The 23809-nt window shown below is 50.7% G+C and overlaps 1 protein-coding gene across 2 annotated transcripts in view; it reads right to left on the bottom strand.

Moving 5' to 3' along the window:
* Window positions 1–246: 246 nt before the first annotated feature.
* Window positions 247–23809, bottom strand: part of UBOX5 (U-box domain containing 5) — a 50874-nt gene continuing 27311 nt past the window's right edge. Inside the window, exons 2-5 of one of the 2 annotated variants that reach the window (XM_001160362.6) lie at window positions 13955–14049; window positions 12026–13226; window positions 5950–6111; window positions 247–951 (exon numbers count right to left, since the gene is read on the bottom strand). In XM_001160362.6, coding sequence (XP_001160362.1) covers window positions 743–951; window positions 5950–6111; window positions 12026–13226; window positions 13955–14008 — 1626 coding nt within the window. In that variant the 5' untranslated portion in view covers window positions 14009–14049 and the 3' untranslated portion in view covers window positions 247–742. The remainder of the gene's footprint in view (window positions 952–5949; window positions 6112–12025; window positions 13227–13954; window positions 14050–23809) is intronic. The other variant, XM_001160315.6, reaches the window with a different exon arrangement.

Genomic DNA, 23809 nt, shown 5'->3' on the forward strand with positions numbered 1-23809 from the left:
CAGCTGGCACTGGCCAGAGGGAGCCCTCCACCCTCCCACCACGTATGCCCACCTGCAAACCTGGGTTCTGAGTCCCCATGCAGGGGACAGACCTGAAAATTCCAGTTTGTGTCCTTTCAGGTCGTCGACAGGAATGACAGCCTGGCAAGCTGCAGTGACTGCACACAGCTACCCTGTGAGCTCCACTTGTGTGGGTGCAGGTGGGTGACAGGAGTGTGTGACACAGACAGGCACTCCACCAGGAGGAAACCCACAGCAGACGTCAACCATCGCTTTATTAAGGCTGCGAGTCGGGGGGCTGAGTCATGCACTCCACAGACACCCCCACTGCTCCCAAGGTCCACTTTTGGATGACCCTGAAGGCAGAGACTCCTGAGATCTGGGCCACAATCTAGGGTGAGCCACCCACAGTGCCCTGCTGGACAGGGGGGTATGCGGACTGCACGGGGGGCCCTCAGCAGGGGTCTTCCTGCCTAGGGTGGGGCTGGCTCCAGCAGGTCCTGGGCTCAGGCAGGGGGTGAGGCAGGGACATCCCCCCGCCCTCTGGCCTATGGCTTTGTTGCCCTATTGCCACCAGCGCAGAAGCAATGTGCTATACCGTGAGGTGATGAAGAAGAGCCCCGGGAGGGAGCAGGCAGCTCTGTGCCTGGGGCCTGGCCAGACCTCAGGGGTGCTGTGGCCCTGCTCCTGTTCCCCCTCAGCTCTTCCCAGCAATGGGTCTCCTCCAGTGGAGGCCAGTCACTCAGAAGTGGACCCGCAGCACGTCTTGGCTAGCAACTGGCCGCTGGCAGGCTGTGCACGTCATGGGCAGGGAGCGTTGCTTCTCACCCAGGCAGGGTCGGCACAGGAGGTGGCCGCAGGGCAGCTGGTACACTGGCTCCTTTTTGAAGTAGGGAGAAAATACTCTTTTGCAGGAGGCACATTCGGGGCCCGGGATGCTCCCAGGCTGCTCTGGTATATCAGGAAGGAAAACAGGCCAGGGTTAGGAAAGCTGCTCCATGGTCCAGGCTGCTCTGAGGGGCAGAGCCTTCCCACCATGCTGCTGCAGCATCTGGCTTCATCCCTCCCGAGTCCATCCCAGTCTGATCAGGTAGGGGAGTGGAAGGGGGAGAGGGAGCCTGGGAACCCGGGAGGCCTCTTCTCTATCATCTTTGACCAAATGTCAGTGCCTCTACGCATGCTTGAGAAGAGCTGGCTTCTGAGGGCAGCAGGCAGGACTGGGCCCTTCCTCCTGGTCTCCCAGCAAGGTTTACTTTCCCCCGCGATAGGTGGCCAAGGCTGGAGCAAGGCACAGCTCACTCTGACAAGATAAACTGCAAGAAATGTGAGAGGCGACAAGAGAAGGAAAAGGCAGGCCAGTGGGGTGGCTTAAGCCTGTAATCCCAGCATTTTGGGAGGTTGAGGCAGGAGGATCACTTGAAGCCAGGAGTTCGAGACCAGCCTGGGCAACATAGTGAGATACTGTCTCTACAAAAAAGAAAAAAAAAAAAAAAAAAAAAGGAAAAGCAGCACATGGTCCAGTGTACCAAGGTTGGGGAAGTGTGAGAAGGGAGGTCAGCAGAGACAAGGCTGAGGCCTGCAGCGCATCTGCCACTGGGGACTAGCTCCTGCTCCCTTCAGCCCTGCAGCCTGCAGCCCCCTCACTGCTACTGGCAGCCCTGCTCCTGACTCCTCAGTCCCCCTCCTGTGCTGCCCTGGCCCTCTCGGCAGGCTCTCCCTTCTTCCGCAACTCCTTCAGGGCATCCTTGAATGAGGGTCACAGTGAGCAGCTCTGGCCATGCCCCACCAGGCTGCACCCACGGCTCTTCCTTCCCTCATGGCCCCTCTGGAGAGTGACAGGGGATGGGCTTGCCTGTCCTCCTTGCGGTCCATGTCTCCATTCCTAGCCACTACTCTCTGGAGGACCCCAAAGGAACCTCAAACCAATTTGCTTCAGAATTGTTTCTTAACCCCCCTTCTCTCTGTCCATTTCATCACCATAATCCAGGCCGCTCGACACATCTCTTCCTAACTATTCACCTGCTCCAGGCTTGTCTTCTCAATCTGTCCTCAAAGCTGCCTCCAATGACCCACCTATGTAACTTGACCACCCCATAACTCTGCTTTCTACCTCTTAGGAGCTTCCCAACTTTTGGGACAGTCAAGACTCCCTGCACGGCCCACCCAGCCTCCTCACCTCTCTTCACACCAGTCTCAACTTTTAGAGTCCAGCAGCTTCCAATCACTTCTTTGCACACTCTGCGCTGCTGGCCTCCTCACTTTGTGCTTGCTGTTCCCTCTGCCTAGAATGCCCTTATCTGGAGACCTGGCTTAGACCACACCCATTCCATGAAGCCACCCCGGATTGCCCCTTTCCTGTGCTTTCAGAGCCCACTAGCCCTTCTCAGCCTCCAAGGTAGGATGCCTACTTCCTCCCCAGGCTTTGCAGGCCCTGAGGGTCAGGACTATGTCCATGTTTCTCATCCGGCCTCAGGACCTGGCACATCACCTCACAGGGCAAGTGCTGCATCCACATGTGATGAATGGACCTGCCATCTACACTCGGGCACCAGGCACCAAAGAAGGGAGGGCAGGGGTGCCCTACACGGGGAGCAGGAACTGAAGTGTTCCTGCCTCCGCATCCCTGAGAACTGTAGCCAGGAAAGAGTGGCCTGGCTGCGGGTGTTTTCTTTGGGCCAAACATTAAGCAACATAAAAGTACCGGGTGCCTCTCCTGTGCACACAAGCCAAAAATTCCCCAGTGAGTGGAAAGTTGAACCTCTACAGGGAAGGGAAGGAGGGAGGAATGAAGGTGGGGAGGGAGGGGGGAAAGAAGGGAGGGGAGGAAGCAGGAGGAAAGAGCCACTGACTGCTTTTCAGTGGTGCCCCTTTCATGCAGGCTCTGCCAGAGGCTTCAGAGATCTGCCTGACCCACAGTGCATGATGAGAATTTATTTTCCATCAGTTTTAAAAAGCACACCTGGCACAACACCACAGAAGCATGCAAGGGCCCCAATTGCCCCCAGCACTGACCAGAAGTCCCATTAAAAGATCTCAGAGGCCCAGAGCCCCAGGGGCAGTTTCAGTGACAGGAAAAAAAAAAAAAATCATCAAGGAAAAGACAATTATTGTGCCCTGGGCAGGATGGAAACCCAAGTATATAACTGCAAACTGAGGTGACAGAGAGGATAAAAAAGAGGGCTTGCTTTGAAAAGGGTGGGCTAACATGGCCTCCTGTAGGAAGAGCTGTGAGAATAAAAAGGCACCAGCCACACAGAATGAAAGGAGAGCAAGCACAAAGAACAGACTATCCGTTAAAGAAAAAGACACAGTGGTTGGGCACGGTGGCTCACACCTGTAATCCCAGTGTAATCCCAGCACTTTGGGAGGCCGAGGTGGGTGGATCACCTGAGGTCAGGAGTTCGAGACCAGCCTGACCAACATAGGGAAACCCCGTCTCTACTAAAAATACAAAAATTAGCCGGGCGTGGTGGCAGGCGCCTGTAGTCCCAGCTACTCAGAAGGCTGAGACAGGAGAATTGCTTGAACCAGGGAGAAAGAGGTTGCAGTGAGCCAGGATTGTGCCACTGCACTCCAGCCTGGGCGACAGAGCGAGACTCCATCTCAAAAAGAAAAGAAAAGAAAAAGACACAGTGAAGCTGGGTGCAGTGGCTCACACCTGTAATCCCAGCACTTTGGGAAGCTGAGGCAGGTAGATCACCTGAGGTCAGGAGTTCGAGACCAGCCTGGCCAACATGGCAAAACGCTGTCTCTACTAAATATACAAAAAAAAAAAAAAAAAAAAAAATTAGCTGGGCTTGGTGGCATTTGCCTGTAATCCCAGCTACCAGTGGGGGCTGAGACAGGAAGATTGCTTGAACCCAGGAAGTGGAGGTTGCAGTGAGCCGAGATTGCGCCATTGTACTCTAGACCCGGCAACAGAGCGAAACAGAGCAAGACTCTGTCTCAAAAAAAAAAAAAGACACAGTGAGAGTGGGCTTCAGATAAGACTGCAGAGGAGGAGACATGGGGGCTCCAGCAGGCAGGACCTCAGAGGGAGTGGGAGTTGAGGTTTTATCCTAAGTTCAGGGGATGCCATGGTAGGATCTGAAGAAGTGGAGCATGGTGATGGGCTGACAGGATAAAAAGATCCAACTGCTATGAGGATGATGAGCCACAGTAAGGTGAGGATGGGGGGATACCAGCAGGGGCTACTGCAGGAGTCTGGGGGTGAGGCAGTGGGAGCTGCAGCCAGGGGAGGGGCCACAGAAGGAGAGCAGGGGACTAACCTGAGGTCACCTTGGGGGAGGATGGACAGGACCTGATAATGAACAGAATGTCAGGATGGGGACACTGAAGGAACTCGAGAATGACTTCTGTGTTAGAAGCCTCACCACAAGACAGAAGATGCTGCCCTTACCCAGGTGGGATGATGGGGGCAGTGAGGGGGAAAAGCTCTGGAGGGCAGATGCGAGCAGTACAGAGTCTGAATGTTTCCTTCAGAGAGGATGCTGAGCCCGGCCATGATGGCTCACGCCTGTATTCCCAGCACTTTGGGAGGCCGAGGCAGATGGATCACCTGAGGTCAGGAGTTCAAAACCAGCCTGGCCAACATGGTGAAACCCCATCTCTACTAAAAATACAAAAATTAGCTGGGCGTGGTGGCAGGTGCCTGTAATCCCAGCTACTTGGGAGGCTGAGGCAGGAGAATCACTTGAACCCAGGAGGCAGAAGTTGCAGTGAGCTGAAATCGCACCATCGCACTCCAGCCAGGGCAACAGGGGCAAGACTCCATCTTAAAAAAAAAAAAAAAGAGAGAGGATGTTGAGTGCTGTCAGGGCGGCAGGATGAGTTCCAAGGAGAAGCAGGAGCTACAGGGGAACATGGACAGTTGCCGGAGATGTGGGTTCTCACTTGGGTAACAGAGAATATTGAGATTAGAGAGTCCAGGGCCAGAGCTGGTAGAGAAGGCAATTGGCAATGGAAACTGAAGAGGGACCACCGAAGATAGGAGAAAAGAAGCAAAACAGCCTAAAAGCCAAGAGAGAAGGCGTTTCGCACAGCAGGAGCTCCATCTCGTAAAAAATGCCTCCCGTTGCAATCAGTTTCTCTTGCTTTGTATCCTAATAGATTCTGGCATACAATGGGGGTCAAGGTTCATTTTAGGCAAAATTGGCCCATAAGCTGCCACTGCTCTTTCTAAGACACTGACGGAAGTGTTAATCTGAAGGGATGAGGACGACAAACCCAACCAAACCTCTCTTCACATTTACATAAAGTGCCCCGGATGTCAGACTGCAGACTGGCTAGATGAGAAAAAATAACAAAAAAGGCCAGGCGCGGTGGCTCACTCCTGTAATCTCAGCGCTTTGCGAGGCCGAGGCGGGCGGATCACGAGGTCGGGAGTTCGAGACCAGGCTGGACAACATGGTGAAACCCCGTCTCTACTAAAAATACAAAAAATTAGCCGGGCATGGTGGCGGGCGCCTGTAATCCCAGCTACTCAGGAGGCTGAGGCAGGAGAATGGCTTGAATCCAGGAGGCGGAGGTTGCAGTGAGCTGAGACTGTGCCACTGCACTCCAGCCTGGGCAACAGAGCGAGATGCAGTCTCAAATAAATAAACAAATAACAACAACAAAAAAAAGAGAAACAAAAATCCTCAGGAGAAGATAATTAACATTAGATCTCACAAGGAAACACATCAGAGGGTGGCCAAGCCCTACATCCACAGAATTACTAAGGATTGACTAAAGAAAGCCTTTCTTGTGAGGAGTTTAAGTTCATAGGCAGCCCCTCAACTACCCCTGGAAAAGGCAAGAGAACAGGTTCTCTCCCAGGGTGGGTGTTGGAACTGACGGGGAGGCTGGCCAGGCAGGTCACAGAGCCCCCAGGGACTCGGCCCAGCATCCAGAGACAGAAAACAGACCACCCATTCCAAGGCTCCAAGGAGATGGCGGGGCCCATGTTACCCGAGCCGGTGCCAGGCCTCCAGGAAGTGTTGCTCCCTCTTGTGCCAAGGTGCTGGAGCTGTCCCCTGGTCAGCCGTGCCGTGAAGGAGGGCATAGAGCCAAGGGTGGATGCCAAGGCAATTTCCAAGCTTTGTGACAGCTTCTGCTCGTGGGACAGTGGACCTGTCGAGAGATGCGCACAGCACAACATCCAGAGACAGGCTCCGCAAAAGAGAACAGCCCCAAGTCCTTCGAGGGCTGTAAAAACGGCACCTCCAATCTCACACATCAATGTAATGAAACTCCATCCTAATGTCTACTGGCGGACCATGACAGAACACCGGGAGGTAAAGCCCTAGGAACACCGGCAGTTCCTGCCCATCCCACCGGCTTCAGGCTTTTCTCCTCCTGGAGAAACTGCTGGGCAGACATGAGCCACCTCGTGGCTCAACTGCAGAACTGCACGCTCCTTTTTTTTTTTTTTTTTTTTTTTTTGAGATGGAGCCTTGGTCTGTCGCCCAGGCTGAGAAGGAATGCAGGGGTGCGATCTCAGCTCACTGCAACCTTCGCCTCCTGGATTCAAGCGATTCTCCTGTCTCAGCCTCCCAAGTAGCTGGGACTACAGGTGTGCGCCACCACGCCTGGCTAATTTTTTGTATTTTAGTAGAGACGAGGTTTCACCATGTTGGCTAGGAGATCTCCTGACCTCGTGATCCGCCTGCCTCGGCCTCCCAAAGTGCTGGGATTACAGGCGTGAGCCACAGCGCCTGGCCTCCTTTCTAAAGGCCTCCTTGCTGGCCAAGAAAATAACTGAGGCAAGCAAACGCCAGCTTTGGACTGCTGCTCCCTGCCCCCCATTCCCTCCCCAGCGGCCTTAGTCTTCTCTTTCCCTAACTCCACCCTTCTGGAGACCCCACCACCCCCCAGGGGGGTTCATCTGCATTTTCTAGGTGTTCATGTCCTCTCTCTCCTGTTAAGTAAAACTAAGCAGTTTTTACCGAATAGAACTAAGACCCCACGTTGACCACGCCACAATTTAGGGGACCTTTAGTGTAGGATCAACAGAAAGCCAAGCCATGGAATGAGGGTGAAGGCCAAAGGGGTAGGGGGACAGCTGCCCAAGAAAGGCCCCAGGGACCTGCGTGGCAGAAAAATTTGCAATGCTGTCTCAAAGAGGAGAATGGAAACTTTTGTCCACTGTTTGCAGGACACAGGACATCAGCTTAGGGCCTTGAAGGAGCCCTAGTCAGCGTGGTCCTGAGTCACCAAGTCTGTCAAGGCCAACAGGACTGAGACCTCCACAAACTGACGCTGAAGTCTAAGGACCTTTTTCCTTGTTCCACCCCACTGCGCCTCAGATGTTTCCAGGAGTTTCTGAAGGTCATGTTAACTAGAATTTACTCTTAAAACCAAAGGCACAGAAATAAACGTTAAGCATAGTATTTGCATAGTCTTTTAGAAGAACATAGGAAACTAAAAGAATGATCAACCTAAACAGAATAATTTCCATAAGGAAAAAGAAAAGGTTGCCAGGCCAGGCACAGTGGCTCACACCTGTAATCCCAGCACTTTGGGAGGCTGAGACAGGCAGATCGCCTGAAGTCAGGAGTTCAAGACCAGCCTGGTCAACATGGCAAAATCCTGTCTCTACTGAAAATACAAAAATTAGCCAGGCGTAGTAGTGCGTGCCTGTAATCCCAGCTACTCGGGAAGCTGAGGCAGGAGATTCGCTTGAACTCAGGAGGCAGAGGTTGCAGTGAGCCATAATCACACTACTGCACTCCAGCCTGGGTGACAGAGCGAGACTCCATCTCAAAAAAAAAAAAAAAAAAAAAAAAAGGAAACGTGTCAAAGAGCTACCCTCCACAAGCACCAAGCACTGACAATCACAAGGACTTCTACTAGACAGGCAGAGTGGGTATTCCAATACTATTCAATTGTTCCACAGCACAGAAAAGAAAAAATTCTAAATTCTTTCTATGGAACAAAAAAATCATCAATGACACCTGACCAAAGATGGCACACACACACACACGCACTACAGTCCAACCTCACTAATGAATACAAAAATCCTAACACTAGCAAACAGAACCATGAAAATCTATTAACAGAGGCCAGGCGCTGTAGCTCATGCCTGTAATCCCAGAGTTTTGGGAGGCCAAGGCGGGTGGATTGCCTGAGCTCAGGAGTTTGTGACCAGCCTGGGCAACATGGTGAAACACCGTCTCCAATAAAATACGAAAAATTAGCTGGGTGTGGCGGCATGTGCCTGTAGTCCCAGCTACTCAGGAGGCAGAAGCAGGAGAATTGCTAGAATCCAGGAGGCAGAGGTTGCAGTGAGCCGAGATTGCACAAGTGCACTCCAGCCTGGGCGACAGAGCGAGACTCCGTCACTATATAGATAAATAAATAAATAACAGGGCTGGGCGTGGTGGCTCACACTTGTAATCCCAGCACTTTGGGAGGCTGAGGCAGGCAGATCACCTGAGGTCAGGAGTTCAAGACCAGCCTGGCCAACATGGCAAAACCCCATCTCTACTACAAATACAAAAATTAGCCGGGCATGGTGGCGAGCGCCTGTAATCTCAGCTAATCAGGAGGCTGAGGCAGGAAAATCACTTGAATCCGGGAGGCGGAGGTTGCAGTGAGCAGAGATTGCGACACTGCACTCCAGCCTGGGCGACAGAATGAGACTCTGTCTCAAAAAATAAAAATAAAAATAAAAAAAATTAGCCACTATGGTGCTGTGCACCTGTAGTCTTAGCTACCGAGGCAGGAGAATCACTTAAATCCCAGCAGCAGAGGTCGCAGTGAGCAGAGATTGCGTCACTGCTGCACTCCAGCCTGGGCGACAGAGGGAGACTGTTTCCAAAAAAACAAAACAAAAAGAAACCATTAACAGGCCGGGCACTATTGCTCCTGCCTGTAATCCCAGCACTTTGGGAGGCTGAGGCAGGTAGATAACCTGAGGTCAGGAGTTCAAGATCAGCTTGGCCAACATGACAAAACCCAGTCTATACTAAAAATACAAAAATTAGCTGGGCACGGTTGTGGGCACCTGTAATCCCAACTACTCTGGAGGCTGAGGCAGGAGAATTGCTTAGGCCAGGAGGCAGAGGTTGCAGTGAGCCAAGATTGTGCTATTGCACTCCAGCCTGGGTGACAGAGTGAGACTCTGCCTCATAAAAATACAAAAATCAGCCAGGTGCGGTGGCTCACGCCTGTAATCCCAGCACTTTGGGAGGCCGAGGTGGGTGGATCATGAGGTCAGGAGATCAAGACCATCCTGGCTAACACGGTGAAACCCCGTCTCTACTAAAAGTATTTTAAAAATTAGCCAGGTGTGCTGGCGGGCGCCTGTAGTCCCAGCTACTCAGGAGGCTGAGGCAGGAGAATGGCGTGAACCAGGGAGGCGGAGCTGGCAGTGAGCCGAGATCGCGCCACTGCACTCCAGCCTGGGCGACAGAGCGAGACTCCGTCTCAAAAAAAAAGAAAAAAAATCAGCCAGGCGTGTTGGCACGCACCTATAGTCCCAGCTATTCCAGAGGCTGAGGCATGAGAATTGCTTGAACCCGGGAGGCAGAGATTGAAGTGAGCCGAGATCACACCACTGCACTCTACCCTGAGTGACACAGTGAGACTCCATCTCAAAAAAAAAGGATGGAAGGAAGGAATTATTTAGGTTGAATTACACAGAAGTTTGTCACTGATCTGTGTTCTCGAACTAAGAAATATGAAGATGGAGGCTAAGAAATCATTTCTCTTAATATTATAAATAAGCAATTAACAAATACCTTGGGAAAAATAAGAATACAATAGAAGTGAGGAGTGTGACTTTCAAGATTACATTCTAAAAGATGGATTTCCCTCATCTGTGCACTCTCTCTGGAACGCACAGCTGCCACACAGTACACTGCCCTATGGAGAGGCCCACAAGGCAAGGAACCGAGGGCAGCCTTGGGCCAACAGCCAACCAGCAAGTGAGGCCTCAGTCCAACAATGCATCAACGAGCTGAATCTTGCAACAATGACGTGGGTGAGACTAGAAGTAAATGCTTCCCCAGTGGATCCCTGAGATGACCACAGCCTCAGCCACCAGTTTGATGGCAGCCTTGGGAGACCCTGAAGCAGAGAATCCAGCCAAGTTACGCTGGGATTTGTGATCCACAGAAGTTATGAGACAATGAATGTTTGTTGCTGTAAGCCAGTAAGTTTTGGGGTAATTTGTTACCTAGCAATAGATAACCAATACTTCTTTAACATGATAAAAACATCTATCTCAGGCCAGGCGCGGTGGCTTATGCCTGTAATCCTAGCACTCTGGGAGGCTGAGGTGGGCGAATCACCTGAGGTCAGGAGTTCGAGACCAACCTGGCCAACATGGTGAAACCCTGTCTTTACTAAAAATACAAAAAATTAGCCGGTGTGGTGGTACATGCCTGTAATCCCAGCTACTTGGGAGGCTGAGGCAGGAGAATTGCTTGAAGCTGCGAGGCGGAGGCTGCAGTGAGACGAGATTGTGCCATTGCACTCCAGCCTGGGTAACAGAGTGAGACTCCATCTCAACAACAACAAAAAAACATCTATCTCAGCCTAAGATCCAACATCCAGCTTGCCCTGAGGTATTCACACTGAACACATTCAGCTGCGGAGGTCACCCAGTGAACCAGGGCTGCTCACCTCAGGAGAGAGCAGCATCACCGGCCCTAGAAATCACTGGCAATGCCCCAGGGAAGAGGCAGGAAGCCAGGATCCTTAAATCTCATACTCAAGAATGTTGCAGGCCAGGCACAGTGGCTTGCAGATCCCAGCACTTTAGGAAGCCGAGGCAGGCGGATCACGAGGTTAACAGGTTGAGACCATCCCGGGCCTTGGTGAAACCCCTTCTCTACTAAAAATACAAAAATTAGCTGGGCGTGGTGGTGCGCATCTGTAATCCCAGCTACTCCAGAGGCTGAGGCAGGAGAATCACTTGAACCTGGGAGGCGGAGGTTGCAGTGAGCCAATATCACGCCACTGCACTCCAGCCTGGTGACAGAGCGAGACTCCATCTCAAAAAAAAAAAAAAAAAAAAACAGAAGTCGAGTGCAGTGGCTCACATCTGTAATCCCGGCACTTTGGGAGGCCAAGGTGGGTGGATCACAAGGTCAGGAGATCGAGACCATCCTAGCTAACAAGGTGGAACCCCATCTTTACTAAAAATACAAAAACTTAGCCAGGCGTGGTGGCGGGCGCCTAATCCCAGCTACTCGGGAGGCTGAGGCAGGAGAATGGTGTGAACCTGGAAGGCGGAGCTTGCAGTGAGCCGAGATCATGCCACTGCACTCCAGCCTGGGCTACAGAGCGAGACTCCATCTCAAAAAAAAAAAAAAAAAAGAATGTTGCAATTTTACCTGGTGGATCCTGCCAAATGCAATAAAGAAGAAAAACAGAAAAAAACACAAAGAGAATGTTGCAATTTGTCCACACATTTACTGAGTGCACCCTCTTCAGTGTGGCTTTTCTCTTCAGTAACCCTCTCCTGAAAGGAAGGCCCACAAACCTAGTCCTTTTTCCTTTTCTGTGTCCTCATGCCACATGGTGAGGGGGGCGCACAGAGAACCTCCATGCAATGTATCCTTGTACCTCTGTGACGGTTAGAAACAACACCCAGAGGAGCCCACTGACACATGAGTAACACAAGGAAGGCGCCAGAAGAGATTCTCTGCTTTGAGGGACTGGTATCTTTCCTCCCAGCAGCTCTGACCAGAGGCTTCAAGCCAGGAAAAAGTGTTGACCAGGCCAGGGCACATAAAGGGACCCCAAGGAAGGCAACAGTGCCCATGGGACCATCACCAACAGAGGAGCGACACACGCAGACTGAAGCCTCGGAACAGATGAGAACAGACGAGAACACACGGAACCCCTCCAAGGCTCCAGGTTGTCCCTGGTCTGAAGACAAAGCTGAGGGGCCCCAGGATGGGAAATGGGAAGGAGGCAGCACAGGCACAGCCTTGGGAATGTAAGCTGGCCAAGCACAAAGCAAAGGGCAGCAGAGCTGAGAGCTCCTGGGAAGGAGATGGATGAGCCTGGCTGCGGACACAGGATGCTGAATTACCTGTCGAGCAGTCCATATGTGTCAGGCTGGGCTCATTGGTGGCTTTCATTTTCTTAGCAGTGTGCTCTGAGGTAGCGGGTAAGACCAAAGGGCTTGTGGCAGAAAAACAGGAAGCATTTATACCAAAGTTACTGTCTGGGACATGTTCAGCCTGCTCTATCTTCCTTTTCTGAGAGGGCAGAACAATGGAAGAAGGGATCACTGCCAATGCCGTCTGTGCTCTCCCAAGCAGGTGGCAGCCAGGGATGGAGTGCTGGAGCAGGAAATGGTCAATCCGGGCCTTGAGGGAGGGGTGAGGCAGGGGCTGAGAGTGTGGAGTAAAAGCTACCCCCGTGAAAGGGTCACTGGGCACTCGGCCCCATGTGGCTTCACTGCGGTTACACTTCTCCAGTGTGCTCTGGTCGATGACCTTGCCTGAGGGCAGCAGCATGGGACAAGGCATGATCTCCAGAGTGATGGGATCCAGGAACTCCTCAGGCACATCCTGAATGATCTCGGCCAGCTTCTGCAGGCTGGAGGGGGCCTGCTGGCTCTCAGGCTGGTCCCCAGGGTCACAGTCACTTTCCATGGGCAAGGCTGGGGCCTGCAGAGCCACATCCTGAGGCAGGTTCTCTGAGGTGACCAGCAGGATGCTGTCTATCACTTCCTGGGAGCAGGTCTTGGCCGGCTGACCCCACACTTCCAACCGCTTGATACAAGGGATACCGCCGCCTGTCACATGGGTGATACAGATCCTTAAGTGGGCCACGTGGCTAAGGGAAAGAGCCCCTTTATTCCAGAGTTCCTGGGCCACAACAGCAGGGGAGGGGAGTGTGGCTTCCATCGCGCCAAAAGGGGGCCTGGCCTTGAAGCCCCTGTGGCTAAACACCACTTGGCTCTGGTTTTTCAGTAAGACTTTGCCTACCAAGGTGAACGCCTCCTTGTCTGGGACAGATGGCTCAGCTGGGCCCAGGGTCCGGCACTGGGGCGTATTCCAAGACACTCTGCTAGATGAGGCAGATGTGTACATTTCCAGGCCAGTGACGTTCTGACCTCCCCCAGCTGTGAGGTCTATGTTGATCCTACAGATTTCCACATTAAAGGGAAATGAAACTGTCACATAGACTGGTGGCTTAATGAAATACTCTGTCCTGAAACCATGACTTCTCTTTGTGAGATCTTCAGAGATGAGATTTTCTACTTCGTAACCATCAGCTGATATCTAGATTTAATAAAAAACACAAGATACAATGATCCAAATGAAGACAACTTGTCACTTGTAAGAAAACTCTTAAGCCTGAGGTTCCTCGTTTTAAAATTTCCTCTATTAAACTGAGTTGTCCCAGATCAGGGCACCCAAGATCAGATCAAAGGCCAAGGGCAATTGTCCCAGATCGGGGCCCCCAAGTATTGCCCAACCTTAAAAATATGAGCAACTGAGCTGGGCATGTTGGTATACACCTGTAGTCCCAGCTACTCAGGAGGCTGAGGCAGGAGGATCCCATTAGCCCAGGAGTTAGATAGGCCTGGGCAACATAGCAAGACCCCATATCCCTTTTCCCTGCCAAAAAAAAAAAGCAAGCAACAAAATCCTGCCCAATCCAACCAAAACTCCCTTCAAAACAGTATCTGGGGAGAGAAGTGCAGGGGAGAGAAAGTATTTCTACCTTTGCTATGACTTTGACGAGACTGGAGATTGATCATCAAAGAACAAAGAGCACAGTGAAGAGGACCCTGCACAAAATGAGTCACAGCTCACCTCATCATGGCGCTGTGTCATTCTAGAGGTGAGCCTGCCCCATGCTTACCTAAATACCATCTGATGGAATCTAAAGTAACAAGAGCAAAAGTGCAGTAAGCCTGAATCAAATCCACACACACAAGGCAGGAAATGATGAAACACATGACAAACATAGCATATATTTATGTGTATATATTTGTTTTGTTTACCTTGTTGCAGTGAATTCTTGGTCTGAACTGTGGGAGGCAAAGATTTATTACCATCTTTGTGGCTGAGAGGATATCTTCCAAGCATCAGAAGCAGCCTTAAATAAGAAATAAAACTATGTATTAGAAAATGTAAAATTCAATTCTAAACTTTCAGAAGTTGATTCTTAAGAGAATCAAACAGGATGGCAACAAAAACTTGAACACACACACTCTCACGGTCCACACTGACTTTCCTTATATCCTATACATGATGTTGGGGAAAAATTAGTCACTGAAAAATTATAGAGAAGACTTCTATGGCAGGCTCAACAGGTTGGCAAAGACTGCCAGTTCTCTGGCCAACAGCTGTTCCAAAGACCCAATGGAGGCAAGGCCCATCAGCTGTGCTGGGGGTTGCCACAGGAAGGGAGTGGCAAAAGTAGCTGAGCTCAGAGAAAGGACAGAGTGTTCGGAATGGAAAGGGTCACAAAAAATAATTATAGTGGTGGGAAGCATCCTTGTCATTTAATACTTGTCAATGCAATTATGTTTTCTTATTAAAATGAAAACGAGTCAAAAACATCATTATTGAGACATAGAAAATTTATTAGAGGCCAGGTGTGGTGGCTCATGCCTGTAATCCCAACAATTTGGGAGGCTGAGGTGGTAGGACTGCTTGAGCCCAGAAGTTCAAGACCAGCCTGGGAAACATAGCTGGTCTTGTTGTAGAGACCCCATCTCTACAACAAAACGTTGTAGGGATCTTGCTATGTCTGATATGCACCTGTAGTCACAACTATTTGGGAGGCTGAGGTGGATCACTTGAGCTCAGGAGTTCAAGGCTGCAGTGAGCTATGATCACACCACTGCATTCCAGCCTAGGTGACAGAGTGAGACCCTGTCTCAAAGGAAAAAAGAAAAGCCTGTCCCCTCTCCCCTCTCCCCTTTCTTCGGTCTCCCTCTGTTGCCGAGGCTGGACTGTACTGCCGTGATCTCAGCTCGCTGCAACCTCCCTGCCTCGGGCTCCCATGATTCTCCTGCCTCAGCCTGCCGAGTGCCTGCCTTGAGTGATCTGCCCGCCTTGGCCTCCCGAGGTGCTGGGATTGCAGACGGAGTCTCACTCACTCAATGCTCAATGTTGCCCAGGCTGGAGTGCAGTGGCGTGATCTTGGCTCGCTACAACCTCCACCTCCCAGCCGCATGCCTTGACCTCCCAAAGTGCTAAGATTACAGCCTCTGCCCGGCCGCCACCCCATCTAGGAAGTGAGAAGCCTCTCTGCCTGGCCACCCATTGTCTGGGATGTGAGGAGAGCCTCTGCCCAGCTGCCCCATCTGGGATGTGAGGAGCACCTCTGCCCGGCCGCCCTGTCTGGGAAGTGAGGAGCGCCTCTGCCCGGCTGCCCTGTCTGGGAGGTGAGGAGCGCCTCTGCCCGGCCGCCACCCCATCTGGGAGGTGAGGAGCGCCTCTGCCCGGCCGCCACCCTGTCTGGGATGTGAGGAGTGTCTCTGCCCGGCCGCCCTGTCTGGGAGGTGAGGAGCGCCCCTGCCCGGCCGCCCCGTCTGGGAAGTCTCTGCCCGGCCGCCCTGTCTGGGAGGTGAGGAGCGCCTCTGCCTGGCCGCCACCCCATCTGGGAGGTGAGGAGTGCCTCTGCCCGGCCGCCACCCTGTCTGGGATGTGAGGAGTGTCTCTGCCCGGCCGCCCTGTCTGGGAGGTGAGGAGCGCCTCTGCCCGGCTGCCCCGTCTGGGATGTGAGGAGCGCCTCTGCCCAGCCGCCCCGTCTGGGAGGTGAGGAGCGCCTCTGCCCGGCCACCCATCCTCTGGGAAGCGAGGAGCGCCGCTGCCCGGCCGCCCCGTCTGAGAAGTGAGGAGCGCCTCTGCCCGGCCGCCCATCATCTGAGAAGTGAGGAGCACCTCTGCCCGGCTGCCCCGTCTGGGAGGTGAGGAGTGCCTCTTCCTGGCCACCCATCATCTGGGAAGCGAGGAGCGCCGCTGCCCGGCCGCCCCGTCTGGGAAGTGAGGAGCACCTCTGCCCAGCTGCCCCGTCTGAGAAGTGAGGAGCACCTCTGCCCGGCCGCCCATCATCTGAGAAGTGAGGAGTGCCACTGCCCGGCCGCCCCATCTGGGAAGTGAGGAGCGCCTCTGCCCGGCCGCCCCGTCTGGGAAGTGAGGAGCGCTTCTGCCCGGCCACCCCATCTGAGAAGTGAGGAGCGCCTCTGCCCGGCCGCCCATCATCTGAGAAGTGAGGAGTGCCACTGCCCGGCCGCCCCGTCTGGGAGGTGAGGAGCGCCTCTGCCCGGCTGCCCATCGTCTGGGATGTGAGGAGTGTCTCTGCCCGGCCGCCCTGTCTGGGAGGTGAGGAGCGCCTCTGCCCGGCTGCCCCGTCTGGGATGTGAGGAGCGCCTCTGCCCAGCCGCCCCGTCTGGGAGGTGAGGAGCGCCTCTGCCCCGCCACCCATCCTCTGGGAAGCGAGGAGCGCCGCTGCCCAGCCACCCCGTCTGAGAAGTGAGGAGCGCCTCTGCCCGGCCGCCCATCATCTGAGAAGTGAGGAGCACCTCTGCCCAGCTGCCCCGTCTGGGAGGTGAGGAGTGCCTCTTCCTGGCCACCCATCAGCTGGGAAGCGAGGAGCGCCGCTGCCCGGCCGCCCCGTCTGGGAAGTGAGGAGCGCCTCTGCCCAGCTGCCCCGTCTGAGAAGTGAGGAGCACCTCTGCCCGGCCGCCCATCATCTGAGAAGTGAGGAGTGCCACTGCCTGGCCGCCCCATCTGGGAAGTGAGGAGCGCCTCTGCCCGGCCGCCCCGTCTGGGAAGTGAGGAGCGCTTCTGCCCGGCCACCCCATCTGAGAAGTGAGGAGCGCCTCTGCCCGGCCGCCCATCATCTGAGAAGTGAGGAGTGCCACTGCCCGGCCGCCCCGTCTGGGAGGTGAGGAGCGCCTCTGCCCGGCTGCCCATCGTCTGGGAGGTGAGGAGCGCCTCTGCCCAGCCGCCCCGTCTGGGAACTGAGGAGTGCCTCTGCCCGGCCACCCCGTCTGAGAAGTGAGGAGCGCCTCTGCCCGGCAGCCGCCCCGTCTGGGAAGTGAGGAGTGCCTCTGCCTGGCCGCCCATCATCTGGGAGGTGAGGAGCGCCTCTGCCCGGCCGCCCCATCTGGGAGGTGAGGAGCACCTCTTGCTGGCCACCCCATCTGGGAGGTGAGGAGCGGCTCTGCCCAGCCGCCACCCCATCTGGGAAGTGAGGAGCGCCTCTGCCCGGCTGCCCCGTTTGGGATGTGAGGAGCGCCTCTGCCCGGCCGCCACCCCGTCTGGGAAGTGAGGAGCGCCTCTGCCTGGCCGCTGTGCAATCTTCCAAGTGTGAAGTGACAGTCTTTCTGCAGGTGTACCCAATAGCTCCGAAGAGACAGCGAACATCAAGAACGGGCCATGATGACAATGGCGGTTTTGTCGAAAAGAAAAGGGAAATGTGGGGAAAAGAGAGAGAGAGATCAGATTGTTACTGTGTCTGTGTAGAAAGTAGACATAGGAGACTCCATTTTGTTCTGTACTAAGAAAAATTCTTCTGCCTTGGGATGCTGTTAATCTATAACCTTACCCCCAACCCCGTGCTCTCTGAATCATGTGCTGTGTCCACTCAGGGTTAAATGGATTAAGGGCGGTGCAAGATGTGCTTTGTTAAACAGATGCTTGAAGGCAGCATGCTTGTTAAGAGTCATCACCACTCCCTAATCTCAAGTACCCAGGGACACAAACACTGCGGAAGGCCGCAGGGACCTCTGCCTAGGAAAACCAAAGACCTTTGTTCACGTGTTTATCTGCTGACCTTCTCTCCACTATTATCCTATGACCCTGCCACATCCCCCTCTCCGAGAAACACCCAAGAATGATCAATAAATACTAAAAAAAAAAAAAAGAAAAGAAAAAGAAAAAAAAAGAAAGGAAGGACAGAAGGAAGGAAGTTGGGCAGGGACAGAAAGAAAGAAAAAGACAGAGAAAGAGAGGGAGGGAGGGAGTGAAGGAGGAAGGGAAGGAGAGAGAGAAGACAGAGAAGGAGGGAAGAGAGAGAGGGAGGGAGGGAAGAAAGGAAGGAAAAGAAAGAAAGAAAATATTAGGGTTGGAAAGCACCTTAAAATGACATCTAGGCCCGGCACGGTGGCTCATACCTGTAATCCCAGCACTTTGGGAGACAGAGGCAGGCAGATCACCTGAGGTCAGGAGTTCAAGAGCAGCCTGGCCAACATGGTGAAACTCCATCTCTACTAAAAATACAAAAAGCAGTTGGGCATGGTGGCAGGCACCTGTAATCCCAGCTACTCGGGAGGCCAAGGCAGGAGAATCACTTGAACCCGGGAGGTGGAGGTTGCAGTGAGCCGAGATTGCACTACTGCACTCCAGCCTGGGCGACAAGAGCAAAACTCCGTCTCAAAAAAAAAAAAAAAAAAAAAAAAGGACATCTAATGCAAGTAGTCATTTTAATGGCCAATTCCAATGGCTTCTGGTAACTCTGTGGAGAAGGATGGAAGCCACTGAAAACACCCCTCGCAGTGGCAGACCTCTCCAGTGGAACTCAACTCCTTGGTGAGGCCAGCCAGCCATTTATGCTTTTCTCCCTGACAGTCGTGGCCGTGAAAAATTGTTAGCCCGACAGGGATAGGGTCACCCTCTGGGCCCCTTTTGTTGTCATAATCAGTAGGAGCCACTTGCAGGAGCCAGGCATACTAAGCGTCCTGCAACATCTGAGTGGATAGTTGCTGCACAGTGAAGATCTGTCATGGGCCTTGTAAATGTCTATTATCTCAGCTTAGCCCCTAACTCAGTTTTACATATAAACACAAAGTATTTTTAAACATGGTTTTCATATATGCTAAATTTTCTAGGAGGGGAACTTCCATGTAAGCCAGAGGAAGGTCATATATTGTTTTGTTCAGACCTTTACCAAGAGATGCCCACCATTTCTGAAAATCACATCACCGAGAGCAAAGCTCTCCACCTCGGTCAGTCTGCATTTGTAGCAGTCTGCATTCCACATGCGCTCCTGCGTGATGGTAAAAGCTTCTGAATACTTCTTTATGCCTTCTAGTATGGTCACACCCAAACATTTATACACGAGAATAAATTTTATTATCATACCTAAAATTTTTTCCTTTAAAGTACTGTTAGGGCATTCTGTGTGTTGGTGGGGGGAGGGTGTGTATGTGTGTGTGGACCTACACACATTAGGGTGTGTACATAAGTAGGTTATACTATTTGGCTTTAAGTTCATCATGATAGAAGAAACGTGAATCTCATGGGGTAGAGAGCCCCTGGCCTAAAGCCTCCTGTTCTTTGTGAGCCTGTGTTGAAACTCCTAGTGCTTCCCACTTTGAGGCACATACACCTTTGCTTTGCCAGAGAATTTTAGAATCTGGCCTGGCATCCACATGGACTAAAGTTTCTACAATTCCTTTTCTGAAAGATTATATTAACAATGTCTCCAGGCTTCTGATACCTTTCGTGTTCTCCACAATAAGTAAAAACAAATGAAGTATCTGATGCATTGTGTCTACAAATATCCTCAGAAGCCCTATAGTTACCTCTTTTTGGCCAGGACACCAGAACTCATTTAGAGCAGCATTTCCCCCAGCTTCCCTGCCCAACTAGCATAGTAGCTTCCTGTTGGTTTGTTTTAAATGTAAAATTAAGCCATTCACTTTAATTGAATATAGAACCATTAAAATAAATATATAGCCAAGCCAATGAAATAAAACATTCCTCCTTGGAAAAGCAAGTCTAGGATGCCAAAGGAAAGCAGACAATATGCTACTGACATAGCTGATGACACTAGAGACAGACATATGCAGAACGGTGCTGGCCCCAGGCAGATGGCTGAGGTTAGGGGGCCCTGGGACTTGAGAGGGTTTTCTTTTCACTGCCCCAGGCAGTTTCCTCTTCCCCTCTTGGCCCTGACAGAAAGCCAAGAAAAAACAAAGCCGGGCGGAGTGGCTCACACCTATAATCCGAACAGTTTAGGAGGTTAAGGTGAGAGGATCACTTGAGCCCAGGAGTTCGAGATCAGCCCGGGCAACACAGCAAGACCCCGTCTCTACAAAAAAATAAAAAGATTAGTTAGGTGTGGTAGCACACACCTCTAGTCCCAGCTACTTGGGAGGCGGAGGCAAGAGGATCACTTGAAGCCAGGAGTGCAAGGTTACAGTGAGCTATGACTATGCTATTGTACTCCAGCCTGAGTGACAGTGAGACCCTGTCTCAAAAAATAAAGTAAAATAAAATAAGAGTTCTTCTAGACTTAAATGTGGTTATTATGCTCTATGATATAGAAATGTGGAAACCTTGACTGCCCTTTCCAATATGTGTTAGATCAGACCTGAAATTAAGGAAAATCTTGGTATACCCTTAGCTACTTCTTCCCACCTCTGTGTGGAAGCGAGTCAGCCTTCTGTTCAAGCATCTCAGCTCATGAGGCTTCTCCACCCGCCTCAGGGGCTGTCAACTACCCCAGTCAACTACAAAAGCATATGGACGTTACCCTGACCAGACACAGACTACCTGCTCTCCACAGCACTCATCAAAATATAAGTTGAGGGAACATTTACAGAAGAGTGTTCAGTCCAGCCCCGTTACATGCTCCTTGGTGCTGGTCCAAGTAGCTTCTCTTGCCTCTTGTCTGGCACTCCTCGTGGCTGCTGCAGATCTTATCCCACACCACTATCTGACAGATTTCTTAGCAGTTTTGATCCTCACCAGTTGCAAAAATAAATGTAACACATTGATAAAAATTCAGTGGCCGACTTGTGACGATTCATAGGACACCAGAGTAGCAGGACATATCAGGTGATAACCATAATTTTAATCTCTAAAATATACCACTCCATTGAGCTGACCCTCAGACCAGTGCACCGGCCTAACCTCATGTTCATCCCAGCCACAACCATCACCACCCTCACCACCCCCTGCAAATACTCTTCACCAAGCTACTCATTGGCACTGTGTGACAAGGAACTTCAATAAGAAACAGCTCTTTAAAGTCAGTTACTGTTTTGTTTAGTGGACAAAATGATCATTGTCTGTTCTATATGGTATCCTCTCTTGGAGACCCATAAGAAAATTTTCTCTTTGGTCTCAGTACTAGAAGAGTTGTTTATCGCAAGAAATTCAATATTTTATGGTATGAATATGGATCACATTCCTTCTTGACTCTGGCTGTTAGAAAGCTCCGAATAAAATCTGTGGCCCATCCCTCAAATTTCTCCCTACCTGAATTATTTATTTTTATATAATAGAGCATAATATGTAAGGTAGCTTAAAATAATTTTGGAACAAAGTGGGGTATAAATATGCTGGGCATAGGCGCTCACGCCTGTGATCCCAGTACTCTGGGAGACCAAGGCAGGAGGATTGCTTGAGGCCAGAAATTTGAGACCAGCCTGGGCAACAAAGTGAGATGCCATCTCTACAAAAAATTAAAAAAATATTAGCTGGGCATGGTGGCATGTGTCCGTAGTCCCAGCTACTCAGGAGTATGGCTTGACCCCAGGAGTTTGAGGCTACAGTGAGCTATGATCACACCACTGTACTCCATCCAGACTGGGTGACAGAGTGAGACCCTGTCTCCAAAAATAAATAAATAAACAAACAAACAAACAAAGAGGGTGGGGGGGCATAAATAATTCTCCTTTTGGGAGACATTTAGGTTGTTTATGCCTTTTTTTTTTTTTTTTAAAGACAAGGTCTCACTATGTTGCCCAGGCTGGAGTGTAGTGGCTATTCACAGGTGCCATCACAGTGCACCACAGCCTCAAATTCGTGAGCTCAAGCAATCCTCCTGCCTGAGTGCCCCAAGTCCTGGAACTACAGGTATGGGTCACCAAACCCAACTTGTTTGCAACTTTTTACTACTACCTTAAGATCAAAATCTTAAGTAGATTTTTGTCATTATTTTTTCCTTTAGTACAATTTTCACTTTTTTACTCAAGGGGTCCTACATGTTTCTAGTTAAGGTTGCTATTTATGAAAGGTTCTTCTTAACCCGTTAATTTTTCTAACTGGTCATTCCTATATAGGAAAGCTTTTCACTTTGGTATCTTTACTATATGTTCAGCTGTCTTATTGAACTCTTATTGATTTTAACACATTTTCAGTTTTTTGTTTTTGTTTTTTTTTTACAATCCTATTATCTCGATAATGAGAATTCCTTTCTCAAAATGGTAACTCTTATTTCTGTCTCTCATTTACTGCATTAGCCAGAACTTCCGGAATTACACAAAACAGTAAGACAGTTGCCATCCTCGTTTGTGCCCATTAGAAAATGCCTCTTTGGGCCAGGCGCAGTGGCTCACACCTGTAATCCCAGCACTTTGGGAGGCCGAGGCGGGCAGATCATAAGGTCAGGAGTTCGAGACCAGCCTGGGCAATATGGTGAAACCCTATCTCTATGAAAATACAAAAATTATCCAGGCATGGTGGCGCGAGCCTGTAGCCCCAGTTACTTGGGAGGCTGAAGCAGAAGAATCGCTTGAACCTAGGAAGCGAGGTTGCAGTGAGCTGAGATCATGCCACTGCATTCCAGCCTGGGCAACGGAGTGAGACTCCATCTCAAAAAAAAAAAAAAGAAAATGCCTCTTTGAACATAATGTTGATTGTTAGATTGAAATATCATCTTTATGTTAATAAAGCATTCTAATTTTCATATTTTTTGAAAGTCAGGAATATGCTCTGAATTCTGATTTTTCTCTATATATTGTCTTTTATTATTTATCTTATCTGACAGACTAATGGGATACATTAACACTTTTTTCTAATTTTAAACCATCCTTTTTATTCCCAGGAGAGATTCTATTTGGTTGTAGCATATTGTTCTTTAAATGTACTGTACTACTGAATTTATTTTGCTCATATTTAATTTTAGATGGGATATTATTGCACATTCATGGAACATTTGCAAGCCCTGTGCTAGGCACTGGAGTATAGAGATAAAAATGAAATGGCAGTGAAACTATTCTGTATTACACTGTAATGGTAGATACATGACATTATACATTTCAAAACCTATATATTCAAAACCTGTAATTCAAAACCTATAGAATTATACAACACAGGCTGGGCGTGGTGGCTCACGCCTATAATCCCAGCACTTTGGGAGGCAAAGGCGGGCAAAGCACTTGAGGTCAGGAGTTCGAGATCAGCCTGGTCAACATGATGAAACCCCATCTCTATTAAAGATAAAAAATTAGCCGGGCAAGGTGGCAGGCACCTGTAATCCCAGCTACTGGGGAGGCTGAGGCAGGAGAATCGCTTGAACCTGGGAAGCAGAGGTTGCACTGAGCCGAGATCGAGCCACTGCACTCCAGCCTGGGCAATAGAGTGAGACACTGTCTCAAAAAAAAAAAAAAAAAAAACTGGGCGTGGTGGTTCACATCTGTAATCCCAGCACTTTGGGAGGCCAAGGCGTGAGGATCAGTTGAGGCCAGAAGTTCAAGACCAGCCTTGCCAACATGGTGAAACCCCGATGCTACTAAAAATACAAAAATTAGCCGGGCATGGTTGTGCATGCCTGTAATCCCAGCTACTCTGAAGGCTGAGGCAGGAGAATCACTTGAGCCCAGGAGGCAGAGGCTGCAGTAAGCCGAGATCACGCCACTGCACTCCAGCCTGGACGACAGAGTGAGACCCTGTCTCAAAACAAAACAGAACAAAAACAAAACACAAAGAATTATACAGCACAAAGAATGAACCTTAAATTATAAACTTAATAATAATTAATCAATATTGGCTCATTAGTTATAAGAAATGTACCGCACTAAGATGTTAATAGCATTAATAATGCTCAATTTTTAGGTAAATCTAAACTGCTCTAAATTATAAGGTGTATTAATAATAATAATAACAAAGAA

The sequence above is a fragment of the Pan troglodytes genome, chromosome 21 (genome assembly GCF_028858775.2).
Source record: "Pan troglodytes isolate AG18354 chromosome 21, NHGRI_mPanTro3-v2.0_pri, whole genome shotgun sequence".
Lineage (NCBI taxonomy): Eukaryota > Metazoa > Chordata > Mammalia > Primates > Hominidae > Pan > Pan troglodytes.